At 43.6% G+C, this 11,481-nt stretch overlaps 2 protein-coding genes across 5 annotated transcripts in view; both read right to left on the bottom strand.

The window, feature by feature from the left end:
• tfr2 (transferrin receptor 2) overlaps positions 1–6,374 on the bottom strand; it is a 13,305-nt gene extending 6,931 nt beyond the window's left edge. The window contains exons 1-5 of one of the 4 annotated variants that reach the window (XM_016665281.1): positions 6,132–6,374; positions 4,636–4,671; positions 4,415–4,568; positions 4,165–4,345; positions 3,954–4,094 (exon numbers count right to left, since the gene is read on the bottom strand). In XM_016665281.1, the coding sequence (XP_016520767.1) occupies positions 3,954–4,094; positions 4,165–4,345; positions 4,415–4,568; positions 4,636–4,665 (506 nt within the window). In that variant the 5' untranslated portion in view covers positions 4,666–4,671; positions 6,132–6,374. Of the gene's footprint in view, positions 1–3,953; positions 4,095–4,164; positions 4,346–4,414; positions 4,569–4,635; positions 4,824–6,131 lie in introns of those variants that run through there. The other 3 variants (XM_016665283.1, XM_016665280.1, XM_016665282.1) reach the window with 3 other exon arrangements.
• Positions 6,375–9,523: 3,149 nt separating this feature from the next.
• LOC103129620 (HLA class II histocompatibility antigen, DR alpha chain-like) lies at positions 9,524–10,309 on the bottom strand (the record flags this gene model as incomplete). Its single annotated transcript, XM_007540784.2, has 2 exons — positions 9,524–9,728; positions 9,838–10,309. Coding segments are annotated over 2 exons (600 nt in total), but the record flags the coding sequence as incomplete, so codon positions are not given.
• Positions 10,310–11,481: the final 1,172 nt, after the last annotated feature.

Genomic DNA, 11,481 nt, shown 5'->3' with positions numbered 1-11,481 from the left:
TGAGTTAAAATTTTAACGAAAGTAAAATGTTCGTTTTTCTGGCGCATCCGTTTCTTATTTTGAAGGGATATGTTACCATAGCGACCAGAGTCAGAGCGTTTGGGCAGTGGTCGAGAGGAGATGAGTAGAGCTTGTGAGTCTTAAGTCTGGTTTAGACGGCAAGATTTAAGGATTGTCGGCCGATTCTCCAAACCTCTGTGACCACAGAGCTGATAAAAGTCCAACAGGTTCGATCGGTTCGTGTTCAGCCACAAGGCAGGAGCAACATGAACCGATTCCAGTCACGAACATCGCGATTTCAGAGGATAATCCAGTAAAACCCCCAACATAGCGGGAATTTAGAATGACCAAACACAGATGATGATGTAGAAGCAATAGTGACAGTTTGTGGAGACATTTTAAGAGATAAAAGATGTAACAAAAAGAAAAGGTGGTGGATAAAAGACGGCGGGAGCAGCCGCTCCAGCTGCTGCACTGTGTTCTGTTTTGAAGTTATAAATGTATACAAGAAAAAAGGGAGAAAGCCTGCCCTCTCATGTTATTTTCAGGTACTGCAACGTAGCGAGGATTTTGGTTTTACTGATGAACAGGTTTATTGAAGTAAACCCAGAGTTTCACTGTAAGAGCTGTGTACAAAGACAAACAAAAGACAGTGTAAGATATGAACAATGTTCTTACAACCGTAACCTTTGGGCAGTACCACCCCCTGGGGGGCATTCAGAAGACGGCAGGGGGCGCTGGCAGAAATGTTTCCAAAATGGGGGCGCTGAGATTCTTTTGGGAAGCATTTGGTAAACTTTACACCTTCAATGCACAACAATACCAGTTTAGACTTTGAGCAACTTCCTAAAACTGTATTGTGTAACATTAAATCATGCTTGGCTGCAGCTGTATCGATGGCAGCTCTTCTTCTTCTTCTCTTCAGTGTTTGTAGCTTGTAGCTCCGTTCCTGCTACTAGTAGCTTCACCGCATCAGTTCAGCATCTCAGCAGCTGATGACGTTGCTGTGATTCACTTCGTCTGGTGTCTGATTTTCAAATATTTTATGTTTTATAGAGGATTTTTGTACATATGTTTTGTCAGTTCTGTGATCATGTCAAAGCAGCAACTTATATTAAAAAGTTTTTTAATGTTCGTCTGAAAGCTGCACATTTTTATGGAAGGACAACAGAAAATCTGTCTTATAAACATGTAATTACTAAAATCACGATACCCTCACTGTGTATCCCTCTGAAAAACGAACCTATTTAAATAATAATAATAATAAAAATCCCTCCATAGTGATACCATGATAGAGAGCGTTCATTTTATAGCGTTAACACCGGAGCTGTAAGTGGTCTGGTATGAAATGCTACCACACCATTTTTGAATTTCAATCATCAGAATTTTTGGCAGATTTTTTCTGTTGTTTTAAAAAGCTTATGTCAGTCTGCTTCTCTCCATCGATACGCTTCCTGACGCTCCGCACCGCACAGGGGGAAAAAGAACGATGCGCATTTTGTGCAAAACTCAGAAACCAGAGAACCAGGATGTAGAACAGAGCGACAAACTAGATGTGAATCATAAAAACAGAGAATCTGACTGTGAACAGTGATTATATTATTGATCATGTTTGAAATAAAACACTAACCAGGTGGTTGGAATGGTCCTTTTGCTGGTTTTCCCCTCTTTTACCACCAGAGGGTGCCAAGAGACTGTTTCCTACCTGGAGGCTGTTGTCTGTGTTCCCTGGATCCTGAACAGCTGCAATCAATCACATCATCTGGAAGAGTATATGAGCAGGGTGCTGCTGACACTTCAGTGCCAGAGTGTTAGCCAGTATTTGGTGCACCAGCCCTTTGTTACTCACTGTTATCTTCCTTCATAGACATCTGGTGGTTTCTATGTGTGCCTCCTCCTCAGGTGATTCCTTGTGACACTGTGGATGTTACCCACTGGTTGCCTCAGCTCCACTGACACCTCCACAGTCTTCAAACCCCTTTTGGATAACCCCCGACTGCAGACTCTCTCCTCGCCTCCTCTGATCCAAAGCTTACCTGTCCGCCCTCCCCCTCAGCCTCTCCGTCTATCAAGCAGCAACCCTCCACCTGAACTCAACCTGGTACCCACAGTGATTGCCCCCCAGACAAGACCTATTAAAGTCAGACCAGTCCATTTATTCTGTACTGCCATTTACCATGACCCCTTAACTCACCATCTCTCTGTTCCCACTCTCCGGTGATCCTGTGATCCCGATTGCAGCTTTTCCCCAGGACCTGATTGTTGATCATTATTTTGTATTTAAAATAAACTGATTGAACTGATTCCTGTTCTCCACTTGGTGTTCTGCATGTAGGTTAAGGAATTAGACTCCATCATGACACCAGCAGGGTTTTAGTCTGGATTTAAAGGAACTCAGTGTTTCAGCTGTTTTACAGTTTTCTGGAAGTTTGCTCCAGATTTGTGGAGCATAGAAGCTGAATGCTGCTTCTCCTCGTTTGGTTCTGGGGATGCAGAGCAGAACCAGAACCAGACGGTTAGTACAGCAATAACAGATCTTTAATGTATTGTGGTTCTAAACCGTTCAGTGATTTATAAACTATCAGGATTTTAAAGTCTTATTGATTCCTAATTATCTCTGTGGCTTCATGTTTCCTTCCTCCACTTCTACATGATCACTATGGTTCAACTTGGATCCGTTGATCTTTTATTCATAAAATTTTCTTCATGAACCTGTTGAACCTGGGTCAATAGGTCATGGAAATTATACTGCAGGTCCTGGAGAGTCCTGGGAAAGTCCTGGAATATTTTTCTAAATACCTGTGGGAACCCTGCAAAACCTCCATGAAACCTTCGACCAACATCAGAAGAACCTCAGTGATCCGGACCGACCCGATCAGTTAGTGGGTCCATCTACACCAGGGGTCCCCAAACCTTTCTCCTGTGAGGGCCACATAACTTTTCCCTCCTCTGCTGGGGGCCGAGTCAGTTTGTAACAGAAAAAGTGACGATTGCAGGAGCCTAAATGTAAAAATGTATCGTTTTCCAGAAAGCACAATCAAATAACCCTCTCTGGGTTCTTCACAGAATAAATCCAGGAAGGATTATAGTCCGTACTTTCCGAACTATGAGCCACAACCCAATGTTTTTTGTTTTTTTTAAATAAAACCAGTAAACACACATATAAGCCTCAGATTTCTGTGCCACTCCAGGTTTTCCACAGCGATGCAGCAGCAGAGGGGGACGGACAGCCAACATCTGAGTCATAACAGGTCAACTGAATATCACATTTATTAGGGTTGAAAAAGAAAAAGTTGCCAAGTTTAGATTTAACTGAACTGATTACGGTAGTTTCTGAACGGAAACTGTAACAGTAAAAAGCTGATCCTTCGTGTTGCTACTAGCGTGTGCTAAATAAAAATAGGCGCTTTCTTCTTCTTCGTCATAGTTTGGGGACCCCTGATCTAGAACCTGACGGGATGTCCTGTCACCATGGCAACCGTACCAAGTCCAGAGGATTGGTGGACGGCTGGTACTGGAGTCTGTTGGATAAATCCTTAAACTTGACCTTTGAAAACTTTCTGTTCTGACTTAGAATAAAGGAAGTTTTTGTTTCAGGGAAAGAGGAACCAGGCGGTTCTAGATCTGCATGAGTTTCTGCTGAAGCTGCAGAAACTGGAGTGGACCGGTTCTGTGGACGGGTTGAGACGTGTAGAAGCTTCAGTCTGTGAGCCTCCAGGGAACCTGAGCTTCTTCAATAGGTTACAATGAAACATCCTGTTGGTTCTGATTGTCTCAGTGTCTCTGAATGTCCAGTCAAAGTCAGTTGGTTCTGATCCAGTGAGTCAAAGTCAGCATGATGAGATAAACCTGGAGGAACTGGATCAGTCCGGTTCTGAAGTTGCAGGTCGACTGCAGACAGGTGAACCGAACAGACAGACCAACCATCATAAGCCCCGCCCCCTCTGTCTCACCTGTCAGGTACCTGCAGCATGGCGTCCAGCGACTCGGTCCAGGTGTGATCCATCTGCAGCTTCCTGAACCGACCCAGAACCTCTGAGGCCAGAACCGTTCCCTCTGAGGAACCGGGAGGATGATCCGCTCTGCTGACCCGGCTGGAACAGAGACGGCCAATCAGAGGCCAGGAACCAGACGACCTGCTGTTACCATGGTAACCCTCTCTACCTGACAGTGCTGAGCAGATCTTCGTCCTGCAGCAGCCTCCTCATCATCTCCCTCAGCTCCCCCAGGTAAAGCTCCGCCCCTCCGTCTGCAGGTCTGGTAGCCCCGCCCCCTGGCTGCTCTAGCCCCGCCCTTTGGGAGCAGAGGCCCCTCCCACTGAGCACAGCGAGGGCCAATAGGAACGCTGGTAGAGGATAACATGTCAGTCACATGACCAGGTGTTGCTCTGACCAGGTGATCTCTCTGGTCTTACCTGCAGTAAAGGCCACGCCCCCACACACACCTATCAGCACACAGCCTCTCCTGTTACCATGGAGACGCCTCAGCATCCACCCTGTGACGTCACCGACAGGCCCCGCCTCCTCCAGACTAAGCTCCTCCCTCTGGGCTGCAGCTTCATCATCAGACTAGCAAGAGAGATGTTACCATGGTTACAGGACAGAGAGGGCGGGGCTAAGATCTGCAGGGAGTTACCTGAGTCAGGTGAGCCATCAGAGTTCCCATGATCCACTGCAGGGAGAGAACAGAACAGATGGTTCTGATCAGGTCCTCCATGTTTCACCTGGTGGACACTCATGTGAATCATGGAGGGGTCAAAGGTCAACCATGTTTCTGTCTCAGTCTGCTGCTCCGTCATGCTGTGGGTCGGATCTGAACCAGATCAGTAAACGTTTCTCCATCTGGTTCTGGTTCTGACACACCTGGTCCAGTCTGTCCAGGTGACACCTGTCTGTCCTCTGATTGGACACTGAGAAGCACATGGTCAGCTGGCTGAGGTCAAAGTTCAGGACAGGAGATTTCATCTCTCCTTCTTCATGATGACATCATCCTGAGGCTGAGCCCTGATTGGCTGACAGCTGCAGCTTCAGCCTAAAGAGGTTCTGGTGATCTGGACCCGGTTCAGGCGGTTCTGATCTGTCTGCTGATGGTCTTTATGTTAGATCAATAATCATAGATTATCTGATTCTGTCAGCAGGAGGTCACAGGTCATAAGGTCACCAGGTTAATGTAACCTGTTCTAGTAGAGAAAAGGAAACGGCTGATATTGATTATTGATCAGGTTTTTATCTCTAACATCAAGTAGAACCTGGAGAACAGATCTAGATCAGGTAGAGATCAGAACACGATTCATCATTAACAGTTCTATTATAAAAGTTGTTAGGATTTTTCTGTGTTGTTATCATTCTTACATTTATAACATTCAACATTTATTAGTACTTTAGATCATTAACCCAATATTATGTTGTTATAGATTATTGTGATTTTCAGTTTAAAGTGTTCTCTTCCTTATGTGTATATAAACTGACCTGTAGGCCCATCTGCCTGTTCATCTTCATGTGAAACAGTTAACTGTGTTTCCCAGACCTTGAATTATGTTTCCACAGGAGCCTCCTTATCAACCAGAAGACTCCCTATTTTAGAAACTGTCTGTGTGCAGTAAAATATTGTCTCTGCTGTCTTCCTTACCTATCCTCCCTGTTTTTGCTTGATAATAAAAGACAAGCTGTAACCAAAGGTCTTCAGACGCTCAGTGAACGGCTCAGAGGAGCAGTTTGCTGAGACTTCTCCTTTTGCAAAAGCTTGGTCATAGAATTCATATACGTTGTCTGTGGTTCTTTTAATGAAGGTTCAAAAATACCTATCAAAAGTCTATAGATCATCAATCAGCAGCTGATGAGACAAACCCGGTTCTGGTTCTGCTGGTTCTCTTAATGACCCAATAATCTGTTCAGATTCAGATTATTTGGTAGAATTTAGGATTATTATAATCTGACCTCACAGCTGGACCAGCACGGTTCTGATCCGGTTCAGCTCTGCGTCTACAGAACCAATCAGACTGTCAGGGTCCAGTCTGACCGGTTCTGGTTCTGGTTCTGGTCTCTGCCCTCCCAGCAGCAGCAGTTCCTCCTCCTGTCCAGCAGGGGGAAACATTCTCCTCCTGTTTTAACCTGAATCATCTCAGTTCTTACCTTCAGTTTGGACCCGGCTGCTCCCTGATCAGAACCAGAACTGCTCTGATCGGGTTGGGCTGAGTTCTGCAGGGTGACCCGGCTCGACCTGCTGTGATTGGCTGTTCAGAGGTCAAAGGTCAGCAGAGTGTTTATCAGTTAACTTTATTAACAGATCAGTAAACAGAGGCTGACCGGGTCCAAGCTGAGGTTCTGGACAGGAGCGGTTCTGATTGGACTGGAGAATCCTGGACCTGTTCTACAGAACCAGAACCAGAGGAGTGGTTCTGCTGGGTCCAAGAATAAAAACATTAATCAGTTCTGTAATGGACCGGTTCTGGTCTGAGGTTCTGTTTGTTCTCAGGATCAAACCGGGTTCTCCTGACCCAGATCTACAAACTGTCTGTTCTGGTCCAGTTCCTCCTGAACCAGAACCAGTTCAGGTTCTAATGAACTGGTTCATGTTCATAGTTCACCTCTACATGTTCTGATCCAGGTTCCCAGGTCCAGTTCAGCTGGTTCTGTTTGGTTTCTTATTTGTCTGAATTGATAGAAAAACTCATTAAGATCATTTTAATTTTAATGAGTTTTTCTATAAAATAGATAAACTGACCTGTTTCTCCTTCACTCTGACAGAAACAGAGAAGCTGAAACTTTAATCTGGAACATTTAAAGTTTAACACATAAATGATCCCATCAATCCTCCCAGCAGGGGGCGCTGCTGCCTCCTTCCTCTGCTGGGAAACTCTAACAGTTGCTTCCTAGCAACTGATGAGTCATCAGCAGCTGCTCTCTGATTGGAGCAGGTCAAGTTAAACACAGAGACGTCATGTCTGAGGGTTTTTCTCCATCGACTCCGTTCATTTCCTTAACCTCAGTTCACCTGTAGACCCTAAAGGGTTCAGGTCAACCTGCAGGTCAACCTGCTGCTGATCAACAGGAAGTTCACTCTGCTGAGGTTCTGCTGGTTCTGAAGGTCCAACAGCCTGGAGGCTGACAGTCTGTAGAGGTTAAAAGGTTAAAACATCATGAATTATTCATGTTCAATAATCTGATCACTTCTCCTTTATTTTCCCTTCAGGATCAATAAAGTATTTCAAACTGAATCTGAATCATAAATGTGGTTTAATGACATCATCATGTTTATCATGTCAGGCTGAACTGAGATCATGTGATCAGTAAACATGACCTCTGACCTTCAGCTGCTGGAGATAAAGAGGAAACTAAACCAGTGAAATTTACTTGTTTTATTTCTTCTCACCTTACAGGTTTATTTGGTCAGCAGATACTTAGAGGACCTGATGGGAACCAGAACCTGGAGCTGTTTTGGGTCATTAGGATCAGAACCAAATGGTGGATCCTGATTGGTTCTCCTACAGATCATCATGATGACTCACTGACAGCTGGCCCTCTGATTGGTTCCTCTCCAGATGTTTCCAGCAGCAGCAGACTGTAACACTGGGACTCTGTCCTCCACCTGGTAACTGATGACATCATCACCAGCTGTTCTCTGATTGGTAAACCAGGTTTATTCTGATTGGTTCTGTGAACCAGAGTGGGCGTGTCTAGTGTCACATGACCATGGTGGCTCTGCCCAGATGTTACCCAGCTGCTCCAGCAGGGGGCGTCTGACCTCCTGTGGTGATGAACAGAAGCTTCTGATCTTTCTAATGTCTGATCAATCAGCTGATCAATCAGCTGATCTCTGATGTAAACAATGAGGCTAAATGTCAGCAGGAAAGAGATCAGTGGCAGCAACAGCAGCACTTCCTGTGTTACAACCTGACGCAGATTAGAAATAACTTCTAGTTTCAGTGACGTATCACATGGTTTCTGTATCAATTTAATATGAATATTTTAAAAATAATATATATACAGACATTCAGCCACCACTGATGAACTTGTTCCTTTCAGACACAACCTTCATTTTAACAGGAGCAGAAATATTAGAAGTTTTCTACCAGCTTTTCTACATGGTTACTGATCTACCCTGACCTCTGACCTCTGAGTTGACCTTTAGTTCCTCTGCAGGTTAATCTGGTCTCTTTGGTTATCAGTCATATATATGTGTATATAAATATATCAATCAGTTCTCCTCTCAGGTCGGTTTTTCTCCATCACTTCCTGCTGTTCATGATCACCAGTTATATTTACATCACAAATATGTTAAAACCTTTTCTATATTCTGCTAATGTCAGAAAAACACAATTTAATAATCATTGTGTTTAAATGAAATAAGGAATTAAATTAATATCTGACATGAATGTTTGTTAATGTCAATAAATAAAAACTGTGGTAGTGGTAAACATGAAGTATATTGATAAATCAGCCATGGTGACACCAGGCTCATCATCTATCAGCCAATCAGACGTCAGAGTCTGATTCAGGCGTTGGAGCAACAAGCCCCGCCCACTGGGAGCGGCTACATGTCACAGTATTTTTCCAGAAGAGATTTAAAATGTTTAAATTAAACAACTTTTATGAAATATTCTGCTGTGAAACTTCTGCTGGATTCAGCTTAACATTGTCAGAACAAACACAAAGTAAAGAGGAATATGGATTATTATAAAGTTATGCAGAAATATGAGGCTGTAGATGAAAAATGAGTTAGAAGGAAAGAGGCTGAAAAGATCTGAACGTTTCATCACTGAACCCAAAAACCAGCAGCTTCACATCTGGAAATGACCACAGATCCTCACATCTCACAGCCTCTGAGCCTCAGTTCACTGTACTGACACCAGGAGGCTACGGCTACTGGAGCTACTGGGGACACTGGGGACACTGGGGCAGAACCAGTGAACCGTCCAGCTGTTCATCACTCAGGCTGAGGACAACCATCCATCAGCTCTGTTGCTCTTCACTGCAGCTCCAGACCTGCTGCTGCAGGTCAAAGGTCACCACACCGTGACCCCAGGACACCATCAGTGCACCAAACTGACCAGGTTTCCTCCACCAGAGGAAGCTGCTGTCCTGACTTCCTGTGGACGGCGAGTAGAGCGAATCGATGCTCCATCAGCCTGGAGACTCATGGAGAAAACTAGAAACATGCAGAGCAGGAAACTCTGCTGAGTTAATTTATAATAAAATAAACTCCATTTTGCATTAAAGTTATGGTAGAGAACAGATGATGGAACCAGAGGATCGGCTTTATGATCTACTGATGGAAACACAGAAACCAGCTGAACTGGATGAAGGACAGGAAACTGGTAGAAACAATCATTTATTAACTGAAACAAACTGACAGCAGGTTTTATTCTGTTAGATAAAAACATCAGTTAATAGTTTAATGTTGCAGTTTTCTATGAATTAAAGGATTTAAAGTCAACTTTAAACTTTCACAACAGTTTATATTAAATTTACATCAATGATGAAGAAAAACTGATTAGAGTGAAGTAGAATGAAAAAAAAAAACAGTTTGAACATGAATCACTGATAAACCATCAACCAATCAGCTTCAGCCAATCAGCTCCAGCCAATCAGCTCCAGCCAATCAGCTGCACTCGTTCCCTTTGATCAGGAAGAAAGTTCCCACAGCGACTCCCAGCAGGCCGATGGTCAGACCGACTCCACAGAAGATGGACGGACCGGGACCAGACTGAGGACTGTCCATCTCCACATCTGGAGAGACAAGAAACATCAGGATGTTTGATTCAATCAGGTTTAATCAGGTTAATCATTAAATTAAAGGTTCCTATTCAGGCTTCCGGTCTAGTCAAAGTCTCCTCACCCCAGGTCCTGGTCATTGGTTCTGTCAGGGCCAGATGCTCCACTGAGCAGCTGTAGATGTCTCCTAGCTGAGGGACGAACTGCAGCCTGGAGATCTGGGTGAAGGTGCTGTCCTTACTGGGGAAGGGAACGTTGATGCTGGTTCCTTCAGTCACTTTCTGACCGTTTCTGGTCCAGGAGACGTTGACCGGAGCCGGATAGAAACCAGAGACGTGACAGACCAGGATGTTCTGCTCTCCCAGCTCCACTTCGTCTCTGGGGTAAATCACCAGGTTGGAGGGGGCATCTGGGGAGAAACCAGGGGGTAAGAAGGAGAAACCAGGGGGTGAGAAGGAGAAACCAGGGGGTAAGAAGGAGAAACCAGGGGGTAAGAAGGAGGGACAGGAGCTGAAGCTGATCTGAAGGATGGAGACTCTGATCCATGATGGTTCAGAGCAGAACCACTGATGGTGGATCAGTCGGGTCCACAATGTTCAGAGGACCAGAGAAAAGAAGAACTACTGAATCAGAACAGGAAATGGACTGAACCTTTACAGAGTTTATCTGTTCATACCAACCAGAGACCCACAGATCAGACCGACCCGGTTCTGGCTTTCTGCTGGAACATCTGGATGTCAGCCAGAATCACCTGGACCACACCTGTCCAGGCCCTAAGCCTGAAGGAAATCAGTTCTTAAACTAAGTTATATTTTAAAAATAAGTTAGAAAAATTATAATTATATTTTTGACTTGTTACTCTAGTCGTTGTTTTTGTGTATCTAAATTTTATGTTTATTGAATGTAAAAATGTTTTTTGTTGTTTTAGTTCTTAATAATTCTAACGTCTAAATATAAGAATATTTAAATGGAGATGCCCGCTGTCTCCTCCTGGTGGCGGACGGGACAAACTGCAGGCTTTAGCTCCGTCTCCATAGTAACGGACTCATGAGCCGAAAGCTGGTTGAAGACGAACTGAACTCAGTCCGTAAGTTTTTCATATCTTTGTTTTTTTAGCCCAAATAAATTATTTCATTTTAATCTTTTCATAGCTGAGTTTTTCTCTCCACCTGTAAGTTTATTTATTCAACAACTGGAAATATTTATTTATAATGTCCTTTATTGGGGCCAAATAATCACTGCCTCCATGCATTTGGCCCCTTTTGTTCTAAACCCAATAAAATATCTATTTATTATTATTATTATTATTCCATCACCGTTAATGCGGCTCCTCGTATCGCGGCCCCACATATGTTGTATCAAAACAATGTTTAAAATATGTCGTTATTGTTTCTGTGGATATTTAATTGAAATATAGAACATGAGATGTGGAAAACAACAGCCAGCCGATCTTTTTAAAAACTTTATTTTTAATATCAAGGCTCTTCAATAATTATGTCAACTTTCAGGGATTAATCTTTGCTTTCAGATCTGTTTCGATCTTTGATGAATTTCAACCTCTGAAGCAAAACGTAAATCAGGACAAGTTCTGCATAATTTACATGTTTTGATGGTTTTGCAGATTTATATATAAAGAAAGCATCATACCATATTAGAACAATAAAGTCTTCCTAATGAGTTATTCTCGAGATCTTATTGGGTGTTTCAGATTGTATTTTTGCAAAGACTTGTAGTTCTTTAAGTTTATCTGTTTACTTCCTAGTTCGGT

Source organism: Poecilia formosa, unplaced genomic scaffold (genome assembly GCF_000485575.1).
Source record: "Poecilia formosa unplaced genomic scaffold, Poecilia_formosa-5.1.2 Scaffold560, whole genome shotgun sequence".
Taxonomy (NCBI): Eukaryota; Metazoa; Chordata; class Actinopteri; order Cyprinodontiformes; family Poeciliidae; genus Poecilia; species Poecilia formosa.
Note: the sequence above shows the minus strand (reverse complement) of the source record. Positions and strands in the feature narration are given on the sequence as shown.